At 45.0% G+C, this 18450-nt stretch overlaps 1 protein-coding gene and 1 long non-coding RNA gene across 9 annotated transcripts in view; one reads left to right on the top strand and one right to left on the bottom strand.

The window, feature by feature from the left end:
- DOCK3 (dedicator of cytokinesis 3) overlaps positions 1–18450 on the bottom strand; it is a 664549-nt gene that overhangs the window by 113855 nt on the left and 532244 nt on the right. For all 8 annotated transcript variants that reach the window (XM_059715389.1, XM_059715393.1, XM_059715390.1 and 5 more), the window contains exons 19-23: positions 16300–16397; positions 14195–14278; positions 13724–13824; positions 12945–13026; positions 5264–5434 (exon numbers count right to left, since the gene is read on the bottom strand). In XM_059715389.1, the coding sequence (XP_059571372.1) occupies positions 5264–5434; positions 12945–13026; positions 13724–13824; positions 14195–14278; positions 16300–16397 (536 nt within the window). The remainder of the gene's footprint in view (positions 1–5263; positions 5435–12944; positions 13027–13723; positions 13825–14194; positions 14279–16299; positions 16398–18450) is intronic.
- The window catches only part of LOC132244459 (uncharacterized), a 78776-nt gene that overhangs the window by 9254 nt on the left and 51072 nt on the right, over positions 1–18450 (top strand). The gene's annotated exons all lie outside the window — the stretch shown is intronic.

Raw genomic sequence — 18450 nt, 5'->3', positions numbered from 1 at the left:
TAAACAGGCTTTTTACCCTGTTGTTCAAGTCACTAATAAAGAAATTGAACAGTGCGGGCCCAAGAACCGAGCCCCGGGGGACTCCACTGCCCACTTCCCTCCAGGTCGAAAAAGACCCGTCCACCACTACCCTCTAAGTACGACCCTTCAGCCAATTTGCAATCCATCTGACTGTGTAGGCATCAATGCCACAGTCACCTAGTTTTTTGATGAGAATGGGGTGGGAGACAGTGTCAAAGGCCTTGCTGAAGTCTAGAAAGACTACATCCACCGCGACACCTGTGTCCAATGCTTTTGTGACCTGATCGTAGAAGGCAATCAGGTTGGTCTGACAGGACCTGCCCCTAATGAAACCATACTGGTTGCCCTTGAGCATCATCCCTGCTGCTGGCCCATCACAGATGTGCTCCTTGATGATCTTCTCAAAGAGTTTCCCTAGGACTGAAGTAAGACTAATGGGCCTATAGTTGCCCGGGTCCTCCCTTTTCCCTTTTTTGAAGATGGGGACCATGTTGGCTTTCTTCCAGTCATCTGGCACCTGGCCAGAGCACCACGAGCGCTCATAAAGCCATGCCAGGGGCCCCGCAATAACCCCTGCCAATTCCCTCTACACCCTGCTGATTTGAACACGTCCAGCCGCTCCAGAAGCTCTCTAACCCGGTCCTCCCCAACCTTAGGCCTGGCAGCGTTTCTCCCGAGTCCGTCTGGAATCCAGGTCAGGGAGTCCCGGTCCCTGAACAAGAAAATGGAGGCGAAGAATTTGTTAAGGAGGTCTGCTTTCCACTCTGGTGCAACCACCAGATTGCCAAGCATATCCTGCAGGGGCCCCACATTACCTGGTGCCTTCTTCATTCTCCCTATAAATTTAAAAAAGGACTTTTTATTATCTTTGATCCTTGATGCTAGCCCTAGCTCCGTGTCTGCCTTAGCTTTTCTAACAGCCCCCCTACAGACCTGAGCGGTGGAGGTACACTCCTCTTTGGTGATAGCCCCTCACTTCCACCGGGTATATGCCTCCTTTTTGGCAATCAGGCATTCACGAATGCCCTTGGTAAGCCAGGGGGGCTTTTGGGCACTCTTGCCGCCCTTGCTTTTTGTTGGGATTGTCACCCCTTGGGCTCTGAGTATCGTCTCCTTAAGGAACGACCACTTATCTTGGGCACTGAGTTCCCCTACTCTTGAGGACCCCAGCTAACTAACTCTATCCCAACTACATAATTGGTCCAATCACAATATCATCCTAAGAAATCCTTGTTTCTCATTTCAATTCCGAATCACTCTTCAAACCACTGTTTTCCACAATCAAACAATATCCCCTCATTAATCTCTCTTTAAAAATAATAAATGCAATTTAAAAAATAACCCAAAATCCCTTTCAAACATTAGATGGTCTGTACAGTCTGCATCATTATTCTACAAATAATTTTGCTCCTCACTCCATTTCTCTACCTATTATGACACCAAGAAACTTATTGTCTTTGTAATCAATTTAGATTACATAGCAATCCAAAGAGTTTACCATGTCATCAGCTGAGTGTTGCAACGTATAAATATTGAATAAATAAGATAAACTAACAATAATCTCATGGCTTTGAAATATTTGAGGGCTATTATAATGTTTGCAGATCTTAGCATTAATTTTAGTTTTCTCTATGATAATTTCATGATTGTGTAAACCAGGGGGAGTCAACCTGTGCGTTGCATGTGTGAGATGGCCGCCGTGTGTTGCACACTGCAGACCAGGGACAGGACAAGCAGTATACTGGCATACAGGGCAGGAAGCACAAAGCAGAGCAGCAGATCAAGCATGAGAAAGGGGTTTGAAGGGCACTCAGGGAAGGTGAAGGGCTGAATTGTGGCATGTCTGCTTAAAAGGTTGGACCCACTAGTGTAGAACAACCTGGCAAGAACTGTGACTAGGAAAACAAGCAGAAATGTCACGACAATAGTTCAGAATATTCTTGCAACAGTTTTCCTGAATCTGCCTATAAACCTTCTAATAAGTGGGAGGATATTTGTAGTGATTTAAGAAACCTGGAAGGAAGGAAGGATGGCAAAATCAATTTTACTCTCATGGCTTGGGAAGGAAAATCTCTAACATCCTGGGTGAGACAAGGGGTGCAGACAGAGATAACATTTGAACTGTTCCAAAAATATCACTGATTGGGAACCCATTCATAATTGTCCTTGAACTGAAATGTCCACACATATACTGCTAAGGGTTCTATGTAGAACTACTTTTTTACAGATTTTATGCCAAAACAGGGGGTGGTAGAGTACCCAGACCATCAAGCCTCCTAGGGGTCAGTGCCTAGGGTTTCCTCAGGATTCCCCTAGAGGTGGAGGAAGACCCATACTGGGGCAGGGGTTGGAGTGGAAAGGTTGCCAGGTTCTGGGGGGCTGTGAGATCCCTGGCTCATGGTACCCATGAGGCTGGATGTTCTGGGTCCTCTCAAGAACTCCTTGGCTTTTCCAACCCCTGCCCTGGAAAGCCACCTTGCCACTTTCATCTCCTTGTTACAGATCCTAAGATCCTAGGTCCAATCTGAAGTTGGGGAGGGGTTGCCAGGTGTTTCTTGTCACCCGTATCTGAGCTGCCACCACTGCTCTCCACCCAAACCACGCTCCATGCCTTTGTTTCCCTGCATGCCCTCACTTGCACAGCCCATGCCTGTACTTGCTTGCACGCTACCCAACTCTGTGTGATGGTATCCAGACAGGGGGTGACTAAATATGTGTGTGTCATGGGGGGCTCAGTCCCTAGATCCTGGCTATCCTCTCACACCCCAAATAAACTTAGGACCTAGCAGGGAAGTGAAATTGATACAGAGGTTTTCTGCTTCCCCATCCCTGCAGACTGTGGTCTCTGTCGGCAAAAGCTCTTTGAAAAGTAGAGTCCTGGTTGCATCCCAGAGCAGCCCCATTGCCCTGTATCAGTTTGGGGGTGGTAAGGAGCAGTACGGTTTGGGATATCTGGAAAAACTGACCAGACACTTGGTACAGAGTGCTCTGTGTTTGCAAATAACATTGAACCAGTTCAAGGAACACTGGCTCAAAACAGTACTTGATATTCCCATGTACTTTAGAAACATTACATGAAATTTAAATTGGGTAAAGTGGTATGTACATCTAGACTTTCAGGCTACATCCACATGAGGATGGATGTTTGGTTCCTTGGGGACAAAAAGCAGCGGGACCCCTTGGGCCATCGCTAGTTATCTCTGAGGAACACCTGTGCTACGCACCCTCTGGCACATGGCAGGTTACACTGGGTGGGGTAGGCCCTAGAAGCCTTACCTGGGGTGCTGGGGGCCTCCTGGGACTGTAACAGAAGTGATCCTGCTGCTCAGAGCATGGTTGGGAGCCAGAGTGTGGCTCCAGCCAGCCAGGCTCCAGTTATCAGCTGCACATGCTGCCCTTCTGTGCGCTGCTCCTCTATTTTTTGGCGTGGGTTTTTTTGACCCCTAAATATCCAGGGGTCAACTCCCCCCACCCACTCCCCTGTGCTCCTTTTCAGCATGGAGAACAGCTGAATGTGCAGTATGTGGTGCCAGACACGTCTGAAGCACCACATAGTGCATGGCTGTGCTCGTCTGGACATGGCCTCACAGTTTAAAGTATATCTAGAATGTTCTAAGAGTTGCATCTGTCCACACTCAAGGAGTATAAAGAAAAGCAGCCAACCCACTCCAACTCTAACACTCCTTCTTCCAGGGTTAAAGGAGAGGTTCGCTTCATTTGAATCATTCTTACCTCATTCACACAACAATTATAAAGTACCATCTGTTGCCCTTCTGAAATGTTCCCCTTTTAAAAGGATCCAAGCCTGGGTCCATACCCTAGGTTGCCATCGCACAGTGATATCATCTTCAGTGATACATGCACTAAAAGAACCTAAAAGCACCATAACAACAGGTTTGAGCTAAGAATAAACTACCATTCGCCACAATCACTTTGGTGGGATTTGAAGAGGAAAAGAGGAAAACAAGATGAGTAAGACCCAGTATCTTGTCACTTTCATATTTTATCTAAAGTATCTTCTATATCGTCACTGGTTTTCTTGTCTATTAATATATATGAAAACATCCCTTATGCTGAAGGATGAGTAAAATCCATATCTAGTCTCTTGCAACGGTGATCCATTTTCTCTCATCACTTTTAATGATCAAGGTGACTCACACAGGTCTTGACCACCTCTTATACTGCATTTTCAAGGCTCTGAAATCCTGCTTGTTAAATTTGATACTAGAACAGGCCATATTTTATTCCTTAGCTTCAAAAACTGAACAATCAAACACTAATTACCAAGTTTATATGCAGGAAAAGATGGATTGGGTTAGGAAAGAGAGTCACGGGTACATCCAGGATGAAAGAGCTGTGCAAAGTAGGGGATCATTACTTACAGAATTAAATGACGGCCTTGTAGTACCACCACATTTTTGTGGGGCACCTGTCCCAGCTCCGCTCACCTGTCCTCCAGGCTGAGGGGCCTATGGGGCAATTGGGATCAAGGGCAACACAGTGGCAGGTGGGAAACAAAAAGTAAACTTTTCAAATATTAAATAGGACAGTTTTCACAAACATATAAATGCCAGCATGGTAACAAAGAGAACAATTCCCTCCTTATTCCAGGTTGCTTTGGGTATCTATGAAAGCCAAAGCTGAAAACAAAAGAATGGTTTTCCTAGCTACAATTTTCCCTGATGATCATTTTCCTGTAGGTAGTCTCACACTGGTTTGTGATATCCTGGTTCACACTCATGTTGAGCCCACTACAGGGTGATTAAACCCAGAGCTACGGCTGTGTTTCTCAAACTTTTTCATAGTGTGGATATATCATAGTAGAGAGACTCTTGCTCATAGGTGCTGATTCCGTGGGTGCTCCAAGGCTTGAGCACCTACCAAAAAAAATTTAGTGGGTGCTGAGGACCCATAAGCCATAACACCCTTTATGCTTATGATTCAGATGCTTGACTTAAAAAATAAAAGGAATGCAGAATGTTTCCTCTAACCACATAACACGACAATATATTTGTGTCCCTTCTTGAATGTAAAACTGCCCAAGTGTTCTGCATTTGTCCATACGTGCAATTCTACAGTCTAAAATTACTGTGCGGCTATGCCACTCCTTTCAGTATAATCAGCCTGACAGAGTGCACATGCTACGCTACTGGCTCCTAATCATTTCAGGTATGTGCTGCTTGGCACAAAATAGCTTCCTCTTTTTACTGGCAGTTAAACATAAGTGCAGAAGAAAGCTAACCTGTGTGAAGATTAGCGTCTCGGAGCTCCTACTGTCCAAGCTGAGGACAAATCTGATGGACTGGAAAAGCTCCTGAATGCTGGAGCGGAACTGCTCCTCTTCCATTCCACAAGTTGCTCTGGAGTAAAGGATCCGAGATTGGACAATGAACTTGAAAAGATATTCCAAGGCCTTAAGGAGCAGCAAAAGGAATGAGGGTAACAAAGAGAGAGATAAGGGAGCTTTAAAGAGAGCCAGGAAAAAGTCTAGATACACAATAAATGAATTTATCATCTCCACAGAAAAGGAAAGACAAGCAGATTCTATAAGTTAAAACTCAGCTTAATAAAATCTACTTGAAGCTAAGAGTCCCCTTCCCACCCATAGTCTTCATAGGATCATAAAAAATTAGGGTTGGAAGGGTTCTCAGGAGGCCATCTAATCCAACTCTCTGCTCAAACCAGGACTATCCCCAACAACATCATCCCAGACAAGACCTTGTCCAGCTGGGTCTTAAGAAACTCCAAGGATGCAGATTCTACAACCTCTCTGTGTAACCTGTTCCAGTGTTTTACTACCCTCCTAGTGAGAATGTTTTTCCTAGTATCTAACCTAAACTTCTCTTGCTGCAACTTGAAACCATTGGTCCTTGTTCTGTCATCTTTCACCACTGAGAACAGTTTAGATCCATACTCTTTGTAACCACCCCTGAGGCACTTGAAAGATGTTACTAAATCCCTTCCAGTCTTCCCTTTCCTAGGCTAAATACACCCAGACCCTCTCTCAGCTTCTCCTTGTAAGCCCTGTTCCCCAGCCCCCTATTTTCATTACCCTCTACTGGACTCTCTCCAACTTGTCCACATCCTTTCTGTAGCAGGGGGCTCAAAACTGGACACAGTCCTCCAGATGTGGCTTCACCAGTGATTAATAGAGGGGAATAATAACTTCCCTCAATCTGCTGACAATGCTCCTCCTAATGCTTGTATGGTTATATCTCACTAGGAAATAACAGGTCTGTTCTTACATTAAGTAACTGATGGTAAAGCTTGTAGTTTTCATGCAAGTTAGCAAGTACAGCTAAAGACCAAGGCCTTCTCTGTGCCTAAGGCAGAATTCCATTTCATTTTGTCCACCTAGATGGCAGTTTTCCAGCACAACATGGCCTTTCTAGCACTTGTACATAGTTTGCAATTCTGTTAGTTCTACAAGTGTGCACATGTATATTGAGCATGCACAGTAGGCTACATACTGGCCAGGCAGGTACATTTAATAATCACCAGATAAAATCGATGGAGGGCAGTGCAATGGGGAAATTTCCAAACTAATATGAAGCTGGGCTCTAGGCTAGAAACTTTTCAAAACAGCACCCACTTCATTGTGCCACACCCCCTCTTTTCCTCCTGGCTCCACATCTCTTCTTTTCTTGGGCCATCTTCAAATGAACACTGGAAAAAGGACTGGAGTGAGGTGACTGCCCTAACCACTCAGCTGTTGCAGTTAAACCATGGGAGGTCCCTCCTCCTCCTGTGACATCATAGGTTTTTCTCTGGCTACATTTTCTTAACTTAGATGTCCCCAGTGAGCATGCGTATCTGAGTACCTGCCCAATAAGTGCAGGCCTACTGTATATGCTTGGTATATGCATGAACGTTTACACATCCATACTGCATGGACAAGAGTAACGAATTGTGTATAAATGCTCAAAGGGCCACCTATGGGCACTGACAGAAGTGACATTTGTCATGCAATCGGCCCCATGAAAGTGCTCTACAGCCATGCCTTGAGAAGTACATGGCTGCAGTGTGCTTTAAAAAAGCCCAATCATGCAACAACTTAAATCTCCTCTAATGAGAGTTCAGATGAAGGTGCTCCAAACTGGAGCACCTTCATTAACTTCTATTAGTCCAAGCATGTGATCAGGGCTGGGCTGATGCAGCCCAGCCCCATCCCACCCCTGGTGTTGTTTGCAGGATGGGAGTGGGGAGAAGGGAGGGAAGGGAGCTCCATGCTAGGGTTTGCCCAGCCTGAGCTGGAGTGGGGTATGGATTGGAGCCCCCCACACCTCACAGCCCCACCCCAACCCTGTCCCTCCCTGTCCAGCTCAGGCTGGGCAAACCCCAGCCCAGAGCTCCCTCCTTTCCCTTCTCCCCTCTCCCATCCTGCAGACAGTACTGGAGCTGGGAGGGTGGGTGGTAGGGGAGAGAGGCTTCAGACAGGCAGCCTCTCTGTTGCATGAGCTCCAAAGTGAGCCTCGATTTCCACCCCCCTCCTGAACAAACAGCAAATGTCTGTTCCGTTGGGGGGGGGGGAGGGGCGCACTAACTCATGGCACTTCCTGTAAAGCACCATGAGTTAGAATGGGGAGCTGCATATCTGTCAGTGCCCTATGTGGCTTACAAGCTACCTTTTACTATGTTTACTTGAATCCAAGATAAGGGTTTTGTTCCCCCATTCAACATGGAGGGGAAAAGCCCCCCGTTTCGGATTCAAGTACAAGGCAAAGGGGGGAGAGGCAGGTGGCTGCTGTAGCTCTGACTCCAGCCCTGAGCCTGGGTTGGGGCCTGTTAGAGCTGTAGCAGCTGCCTACCCAACCCCTGCCTGCCCTGCATAACCTCTGCTCACTCTTCTCCCCCTTACCATCAGGTGTGGCTCTGGTTCCATCCCCTCCTCAATACAGAACACATGGAAACTCTGGGCTCTGCCTCACCAATCAGCAGGGGTGGCAGCTCCAGCCCTGGGATGATGTTGTGTGGCTGGGCGGGGGTTGTGCTTCCATGTGCTCCATGCCTGGAAGGGAATGGAGCTGGAGCTGTATCTGAGAATAAAGCAGGGAAAGGGGACAGAGGCTGTGGAGAGGGACAGGAAAGGGGGCAGAGGGTGGGGGAGGGACAGCAAAGGGAGCAGAGGCTGGGGGGAGGAGGGGGCAATGACTGTGGGGAACAGGCAGGGGGGAGAGGCTCTGGCATTGGGGCAGAGGCTGCACTGGTTCCTGCAGTAGCAGTGAGAGGGACAAATTTAAGATGACTCCCTGGTAATAAGATTCTATACATGGAATATTATAACAAATTTATAAATTTTCTATATATAGAATCTAATTACTGGGGAGGTCACCTTAAATTCAAAGCCATTTTGGGTTTGGGTAAATATGGTATACCCATGAAGGGCAACAGAATTCTATCCTTATCTTCCACCAGGAGAAATTTTGGTGCAGGCAGCAGCTGCCACCACCAAACTGCCAGAACACGTACAAACTTTGCACTTCTTGCAACTCAATGTGGCTTCATTGTAGAAGCTATTCCAACCAAACCAAAATGGACCTTATGAAGCCATCAGTTGCTATAGGGACCAGTAAAGTTGGCAAAAGGCACAGGAGTGTCTGCACACATCTTCTGAAGGACAGCAACAGAAATTTTCTTTTGCTTGGGAGAAGTGATGTAAATCTGCCAGAGGAAAGGGGGTATATTGCCATAGTGAAGCATATAGACACACTTAAATTTTGCGTGCAGAATTAGAGTTCTAGTGGCCGAATATTGTACTGTACATTAGCCTTGAGTTCAAAAGGCTTGCCTTCATAAGAGGTAACCTCTGTGGCATCTACGCTCTCCTTGTCTTCAGCAGGTTTTTACCTCCAGTGAATGAATTAATTTGGAGTGAGAACATGCTTGTTTTTCCCATGTGAAAATATGCCTATTAGAACATTAACAGTGTAACAGCAAAAGTCCTACATGGAAAAAAAATCTGCTCTTCACTTTGGGTGTAACAGAAGTATGTGCATGTGTAAAGTGACAGAAATAGGAAGCAAGGCTCTTTAGAAGTAACTTTGCTACTATCACCAATTGTACTACCACCAATCAACCTCCATTTGGAAACACCTCTAGCAGTTGCAGGAGGAATTAAAGGTTCTTCCTTAGTTCTCTTTATATAGGTAATTTCGTACTGCCCTTATTAGGATGGGGTAAAGAGAAAACAACCTGCTTGGAACCACAGAACTTAGCATCTCTATAAACATAATTACAGTGGATTTTTTTTGTCTGCAACAAAAAATAAAACATTTTTGTTGAAAAAGTGAATTTTTAAAATATTTTGAATAAACACTCCAGTCTAGATTAAAATATGTTGTATTTCGTAGGAGCTAAATGTCAGTACAAGAAAAAAGTACTGTCCTGCTGCAGCTTTAATAAGCCTGCCAGCTCAGCACAATCAGTAAATGTAACCACAGGGCCAACAGCTGACTGAGAAAATAGGTCAATGAGGCCCTGTATCCCATATGACAACACAATGCTTTCCCTTTCAATTACATGGAGTACAAGGCAAACAGTAATTAAAAGTATTTTATGTCAGGGCCATTTCACTTTAGAAGGCCCCTTCTCTTCCATCTAGGGCACATCTGTACCACCTCTTTGCTGAGCCCAGGGCTGCTGCTGAGAATCAATCCCCACCTATACTCGCTTGCTAAATGACAGCCAACCCCAGCAATTAGGAAGTGTAGATGGCTTAGAGGGTTCCTGAGTTTGCACCTGAGACAGAGAGCCTGAGAGTGCGAATGGAGTATACTGAAGCTCCAGTCTCCTTTCAGCCAGCTACACTGCCTGACTGTCAGGCTTGGACACAGGCAGATGAGGAATAAGTGGATGGGACTTGATTCTTGGTGGTGGTCCTGAGCATGATAAGAAGACAGTATAGCTATGCCCTTAGTATCCCAAGGCACATGGCACCACCATGGCATGACTGGGTAGATAGCACAGGTATTGTTTGCTGACAACCTCATAGTCTGGGTGTAGCTTCATGCTCCAAAAATCATATTAGTATAGACCAGAGGTGTCGAACATATGGCCTGAGGGCTGAATCCAGCCCATGGAGCTGTTTGATTGGGTCCATGGGTCATTGCTCCAGCTCTGCACACAGCATGTGGTACATGGGTTGGACCCCACACTGCACATGCTGCAGGCAAGACCAGGGTCAGTCTGGGGTGACATATGCACACTGTGCCTGGACCCCCTTTGCTGTGTGCAGCGCTGAGTCCAGCCTCCATACTGCGAGCAGCATGCCCCATGCTGGTCGAGCCTACACACTGTAGGCAGTGCACCCTGTGCCAGACCCAGGGGCCACAAGCCCTGGGACCAGTGCTTGCAGAAAGTGGCAAATGGCACTGAACTAGCCATGTGTGCTGTATGTAACACAGAGGGCTGGTATGGGGTGCATGTTCCATGTGGTATTCTGCCAGGCCCAGAGCCAGTGCACAGGGCCAGTCAGCAGGGTGCTTCATGGAGCATGTGCCCCGTGCTGGCCCCATGCTGCATCCAACACACACGGCTGGTCTATTCCTGTGCGCTGCTCGCCACATGCAGCATGCATCGGCTCTGCACCGCCTATGACACAGGGATAGACCCAAAGCTGTACACAGCGCAAGGAATCAGTCTGGGGTGGTATACCACAAGTAGAGCATGCTTCGTGGTAACTCCTGATCCAGCTTACAGATCAGCTCAGGGACACTTATTTGGCCCATGGGGCCAGATGATTTTTACATCCCCGGTATAAACAGAAACAATTATGACAATTTATTGATTTATTAGATTTAGATGCCAAAAGGTGGTGGTGGGAAAATCCTGTCTGTAAGGCTTATCTATTTTATCTGTTTTGTGTGTCTACTCCTGCTTCGTGGTAAATGGAAGCTAAATTGCAATTATTTACCCCTGAATGGGGTACATCTTAGATTTTCACTTTGTCATGAGACCCTCCCCCCCACCTTGGCAACTGGTGCCTCCTGGGTCTGGGGTGGCACCTGGGGGGTCCCCCTGCAGCCGACTGCCGAGCTGAGGGAGTATAGGGGGGAAGGAGCCCCACGTGCTTGGCAGCAGACCCAGAAGCAGTCTGGAAGTAATTCTGGTCCACCGCTGAACAGGTGAGGTCCCCCCTCTGCACTCCTGTGGGACGCTTCATCTGCCTCAGCATCGCAGCGTTCACGAGCTGCGCCTGGTACCTTGAGGTATGTAGAAAAAACACTCAGAGCTGTGTCTATGGTCAAATTGCTGATTCTCTGAATCAGCATCGAATCTTCAGGTTCAGATTCGGACAAATTGAATGGGGACAGTGATCCAAATCAACAAATTGGATCACTGTCCCCCGATTTGGGCCAAATCTGAATCCGAATTGAATAGGGCCCGTTTTGCACACCCTTAATAGCCTGTGTACCAGATTACTATGGGGACTTTTGTCCATGGGTAGTTTTGCATTGCAAATCTGCTGCGAACTCCCAAGTACAGAGAATCAGAACTGGGCTTTTTATCTACGTAAGTGGCGTCAAACTCATCCAGGGCTGGCATGGAGGCCGGATTTGTAGTATAGATTTGCATCATCTGGCCTGAAGGACTGGAAATTTGGTGGTGGGAGTGTTAGTTGCTGTCGTTCCCCAAGTTGTGGCAGCTGCTGCTCATCACACTGCCACGTTTCTGGTCCTATGGGCCAGATGATATGACTTTGTGCTCTGGATCTGGTCCATGGGGCTGTAAATTGACAGCTGGATGGGCAGTAGCAGTGTTAATTAACACTGCTGCTGCTCACCCCACTACCAAATTTTCAGCCTTCTGGGAAGCCCCATGGGCCAGATTTGACCTGTGGGCAATATTGTTGACACTCCCGATCTCAACCATTCACTTTTGGTCCAGAAAGCCATGCAACTATCTCATCAGAACAGAGGACTTGAGAGTGTGTCCAGTTTGGCAACACAATTAAATAAAAAGGACCATGAGACTTTAATAATCATCTATGAAAAGATCAATAAGAGGGTCTTTTAAAAAATCTTGTTTTTTTGTCAGAGAGAACTTTTGCTGGAATTGCTGCCTAGGATTGACTCCTGCATTTTATTGATGTGCTAGCTGAAGGTGCAAACACAGGGCTGTAATGACAGGAAAGCTGGACACAAAGCAAATCATGGTTTCTTGCAAATCAGTTAGGCTCACTGTGCCCTTTAATACTTACAGGCCCTTAGAGAAGTGGAAGCCCACCGAAAGGTATCAAAGCCTGCTTTGTTCTAGAGGCAAGGTCTGATAATGCTGAGCGACAAAGGGGAATTCAGTGCCTACTTGGTAATTAACTTTCTATAAGTTTGGGATTCTAATCTTGGTGTCCTGAGTTTTGGCTATCTGTGTAATCATAGTAGAAAGGTGGCATGTTATTTGTTCTCTGTGGAAATGAGGTAGTGCAAACAGTGTTCCCTGGTTTCATGCAAACTGATGGGTAGCTGTGTTTTCCTCAAGATCATGTGTCATGTGGAATTGCATCTGTTATAATATCTGTCTACTCAAAGGCCCCATTACTCCTTTCTTAAATATTCCAGGGCTTCAACCAAGGTGATACATTGTGTTGTGCCACATATAGCAATATAAACCAGATCTTCCAAGTCCGGAGCTTTACCCAATATAAAATCTGTAACATTAACTGTTGGGCAGTACAAGACAAATTCCCCCATAAAAATCCCACTTAAATGCTCAAAATAGTGTTTCATAGAAGTTAAGTGAAGCCTAGTTTTTGTGCTGTCCCTCTGCAGAAGGATGAATTTTACCCTAAAAAGAGAGTTTGGACAAAAGGTTGAAATTTATTCGACTTAAATGAATATTTACTGGACTTTGTACATCTTATAGCAACCTTAGCTCTGTAGTACCACAGACAGATTAAAATATAGGTATTTATATAAAATACATACTCTCATTGCTTCCTGGATATGGTCTTGTCTCACAAGTTCAGCCGACCGGTCCATGTACCACTTCAAACAACGGATCAATTCTCTGAGTAAGAGATACAATGACAGAAACATCAAGCCTCTATTTAGAATTGATCAAGCTAGAAACTTTCTAGTTTTGTAAAAAGAGCTGCCAGATGCTTTTTAAATAGTAAGTAATATAATATGTTTGTTCCACTCACTTCTAATCAGCAGGTATATTCATTCTGACTGCTAACTTTATAGTAAAATATATATGTACTTACATTTCTAATACCAGAAAACATTTTCCTTCATAACTAAATCATAACTAAATATCTAAATAGAGAGAATCAAAGGGATTTATAATGGAGATATTTTCAAATAAAGTCAGCAATTTTCAGAAATAAAATATATTTATTTCTCTCTTCTAGTTAAGGGTCTTACTAAAATCTGTTGCAGAGGATTATTTTTAAAAACTGAAAGTGGAATAAACCAACCTATGTAAAAACACAGAGAAATACCTTAACTGAATTTCCTCAAGTACAAATGACTTCAGAATACCACTAACTACTGTCCATAAAATCCAAACCTTGGTTGGTGCTGGCAACAAACAACATTAACTGGCTTTTCTCTGTGAAGCCAGGCTACAAAAATTTTGTGCAGAAATTTTGCTTTTGAAAACCGCAGGTAATCTGCTTGCATAAATTTTATGACCCCAGTGCCCACAGTACTGAGAAATCTGAGAATGTTACTCTATGAAGTGATGACAAAACAAAACCTACTTGTAAGCCAGTGCACCTGCAAAGTGCTTCTGAATATAAGTGTCCATCACAGGTCGGAAATGGAAATATTTGCTGTCACGCAACAGATTTATGATGAACACCTATGTGAGGTAGAGAAGAGAACCCAGAGTAGATCAAACTGCACATATCTCTAAAGATTCAGTGAGCATGCTATGTGGTTGAGAAACAGAATTTATGATGTATTTTTATACACACAGAGAATGGACAAGTTCCTCTTTACTTATCATTTGGCCCCCTACAACCCACTGCCACAAGCAATACTTCTCTCCTCATTTTTTGTCTATGGTTATTCTACTTTATCACCCAATAATGATATAAAATAGTACACAGCAGCAATGCCCAGCTACATATGCATACATTTTAAGGAAATAAGATAGAAGTGATAATAATTTGGTAACAAGGGCATGGAATACAAGGAAAAGAAAAACACTAGTCCAACTGGTTACTTACCAAAGATTGGAAGACCAATAGTCCATACTTTTCTGTATTGTCATCCAAAACCACGAATAGTGTGTCTAGAATGTCTTGCAGGAACTGAAAAGGCATGAAGAAACAGTTTAAATCTAAAATTTCTGACAACATTCAGAAGCACCATCTGTTTTTGTAGGTTGTCAAATATCTTTATATGTTTTTATGCCATTGTGCAGTAGCAGACCACTTAAAATTTGCATTTGGAGAAATTATTTATTGCCAAGATTTCCTGCTTTAACAAAGGCCAGTTGTAAAAACATAGACTTGTATGCAAATTAAATATACTGCAAATAGCTTCTGAAATAATACTGTTTCCTTTTCATTGTCTCTGGGCAGATAAACAGTGCTGCCAAACAGTGGCAGAATCACTTGCCTTTTCTGGCTCTCATATCATATGATTATGTGAGATGTCATTCCACATCTGATATGAAAGCACATACATTGGTTACAAAATAAAATAAAAAAGTGTTCCAAATCCTGTTTATTAGTAAATAGTTTTGATAATAGAGATTCACATGTCTTTTGTACTAAGTATCTGTGCTGCATTCTAACTACACAATGCCAGCAACTTCTTTTGTTCAGAACACTGCAGGCTGCTGTGTGCTGATCCCTCAGTGCCTTCCGTTCCAATAAGTAGGATCCGAAAGAAAGATGATTATGAATGGGCAGTACTAGAGGTGAAGCTGAGAGCTGATACTAGGTCAGTTTTTTTTAATCTATTCTACCTGAATTCTCTAATGTGGAACACAGGAAAGAGAACACAATAGGATGAAGCGTCTGAAATGATGCAACTGTTATTGCTGATCTGAATCTACTATATTCTGCTCTTCATATCCCAATGCCAAATAGAAGCACATTGCAAGAGGAAGTCAGATACAAGTTCAACTGAAATAGGCTAGCTTGTATATTTTTATGATTTCCTATATAAAATCAGACACTTTTTGCACTGTCCTGCAGATGATTTACAAAATTATACATTTTTTTTCAGAATTCAAATATGCCCCTGGAGGAGTGGTTCTGTTTTTTTTCATAAAAAGTTAGCCACATGAGTCAATATTCAATGCACAGCATTACTCAAATGAGGACAAGCAAAGTGGACAGGGGATTTTCTAGATTTACTATTCCAGAGAAATCCCACCCCCACATCACTCTAATGTTAACTTCTAGAAAACAAGTGGAAGAGAGGGCTCTCAGCATGCCTGAAATTATGTGAAGAGCCAACCAATGCCTTCTTTCCTGGTATATATAAATCCTTCTCCAGGATCACAACTGCAAATGTATTCTGAAGTATCTTGGACCTAGAACATGACAGATAATGGGGTCATTGGAAACTAGCACAGTAGAATGTCAAATCTCATGCGATACCTCTATGGGAATACTAGGATTTAAAGTGCGAAAGTGGGAATAGCAGCTGGTGAACCTGTTAAGGGATTAAATGTGGTTTCATTTGTTATAGGTCACAAAAATGGAGTTGAAAGAAGGGTAGGTGTGAACCTAGCGAGCAGGGCTGGCCAAAGGATGATAATTCTATTTTACAACAGCTTTCATGGTTTCTAAATCAGTGCTATGCACATCACCCCATTCCCATCCCCCTCTGTCTTTTTTCCAGCTTGTGAACATTTTTGTGAAGCAGAACTGTTGCAACTCTGCTATTAGATCAGATGGATCAGATTTTACAATTCAGGTCTCTTTGCTTTGCTGTTAATGACAAAAGAGATCATTCTGGACTTTGGAAACTTTCCTGGTGAAAATTTTGTCAAAACAGATCCATCTCAATGAAACATTTCAGCTTTTGATGAAAATACATTTCAGTAAAAAATGTTCAGACTATCTTTAATCTTACAGCCTGAGGAGATGTTATGGAAGGTACAAAGGAAGTAAGAGAGAGCAATTTCATATTGGGAACAAAGATACTAAAACTGAACCAGTTAAAAAAATACCAAGAATATAATAGTTTTGCTTTGAAAACTGACAGAAAAGAGACAGAATAGGAAGGTATTTTCACAGTTTTCTCTTTCAAAGATCATTGTGCTACAGAAATATATTTTTCCATCAATAATAGTGACCATTTGTAGACATCATACCTTAACAATTTCCTCACCACTGACATGCCTCAGTCTTCCTAGGATATCCATTACACGGTCTGGGTAAGCTTTCCATTTCAGAAGAGCAAGCAAGTCCACTACAAAAAGGCACAAGAGAAAAAAACATGCATTCTAATATACTGTTAAGGACAAAAGCAAGGGAGACCATCAGGTAGGGGCAGTACATTAATATGCCTGGGTTGTGAAAGTTTAGATTCCACATGACAATTTTATAAGGCAGAGATGCAACAAAGCAACAGGGCACCTGGGGCAGCAGAACGCATGGGAGCAGCAGCAATTTCTGGCTGCCACAGTGCCCCCGGCATGATTGTGCAGCTGTGGTGGTGGATGATTGATATTTTATGTGCCCCCTCTCCCCAAGTCAGCACCTGGGACAGCTGCTCCAGTTGCTCCGCCTTAGATCGGGGGGGCCAATTATTTCGGGCAGAGGCCCACTTACCGAGTTTTGGCAAGCAATCAAGGGCTACATGACAGGCAGCCAGGGGCAGATAAATATTAATTTTCTAAACTTTTTAGGGGCCCCGTGGGCTGGATAGGATGGCCTGGCAGGCCACATCTGACCCGCCGGCTGCATTTTGCCCACCCCTGCCTTAGATACTAGGCCTGTGCAAAGTGGCTAGTATTCACTTCAGATTCAGCTGATTTGGGGGACAGTGATTCAACTGGTGATTTGAATCACTGTCTTGATTCGATTTGGCCGAATCTGAGTTGGAGATCTGGCAGCAGCCGAATCTCCAAATCAGCTAGGCCAGGCCCATCCCCTGCTCCTCTCCCAGCCTAGCAATGGCTGCCCATGGGCCCCAGCTCCCAGCACTTGGGGGAAAAAAAGCCCTGGCTCAGCAGGTGCTGCTGGGTGGGGGGCGATCCCTGCTGCCCCCCGCTGCATGGGGGGGGGGCTTTGCACAAGTCCCTGAAACCCTCCCCCACTCCTCCAGCCCCATCATGGGTGCCCTGCCCAGGCCAGCTCCGGCCCTTTAAGAGAAAAAAAAAAAACATACCTGAAGAAACCCGGGGACGTGCCGCTCCTGCTGGCGGGGGGTGATCCCCGCTGCCCTGCGGGGGCTCTGCAGGAGCCCCCGAAGCCCTGAGATTGCTGCAGGAGCGGTAAGTCCCGGGGCTTTTCTCAGCTTTTTTTTTTTTCTTAAAGGGCTAGAGCCCCAGCAGGCAGGGCAGCCGTGGGGGGGCTGAGGGAGGGTCGAGGGGGCTTGTGCAGAGCCCCCCATGCAGGGTGGGGCAGCGGGGATCGCCCCACACCTGGCACCACCCAGTGAGCATGGGGCTTTTCTTTAAAGTACTGGGAGCTGGGGCGAGCAGCGGCAGCCATGGGGGGCTGGGGGAGTGGGGGGCGGAAGGGCTGACAGGGGTCCCCCCATGGTCCCCTCCCCTGCCCCTAGTATTTACCAGCTCAGGGTGGCTGCAGCTCCCTGCTGCAGCCACCAGGGACTGTCCGAATCATGAAAGCTCTGTGAATCTTTGCTGAAGATTCGGAGAGTTTTGAATCGATTCAGACCTTTAAATTGGTCCCCTGATTCGATTCGGATTTGGAGATTTGGCCACTGAATCGGGCTGAATCTCCACCGAATCGAATCACCACCCAAAGCTTCACACAGCCCTATCAGATACACTACTGGTAGAGGGCAACAGATCAGCCATTACATGAAATACCAAAGATTACTGTTTCCAATGCACATTTTGTCTGAGACCTCACTCCTGCTTTTCAGCCACTATAATAAAGACTGAGCTTGGTTGAACACTTACACAAAGAAGTAACTCCTATTTCACTTTACATGCATGTAGCTACATAACTGCAGTTTTGGGTGCTTGTTCAGTTTGCAATCTAGCATTTCTTGTACTAGTGTACTAAGCATACTCGGCAGGGTAGCACTCTAGGCAGGCTGAAGTGTAAGGCAACAGAATCACCCAGATACATGTGTTAAGGTGGGACAACTGTCAAAATGTTAGTAGGCCGAAGATCAAAACTAGTAGGTTTTAGATGTGGGAGGAGCAAGATTAGGACAGTTCTCCTATCTTTCAGCCCAACACTGTAGTGGGTAGAGCACATATTCATGGAGCAGAAGACCTGGGTTCTATGCTCCTTGACCCAAAGATGGTTTGAACTGGCATCTCTTG

The sequence above is a fragment of the Alligator mississippiensis genome, chromosome 12 (genome assembly GCF_030867095.1).
Source record: "Alligator mississippiensis isolate rAllMis1 chromosome 12, rAllMis1, whole genome shotgun sequence".
NCBI classification, from domain to species: domain Eukaryota; kingdom Metazoa; phylum Chordata; order Crocodylia; family Alligatoridae; genus Alligator; species Alligator mississippiensis.
Note: the sequence above shows the minus strand (reverse complement) of the source record. Positions and strands in the feature narration are given on the sequence as shown.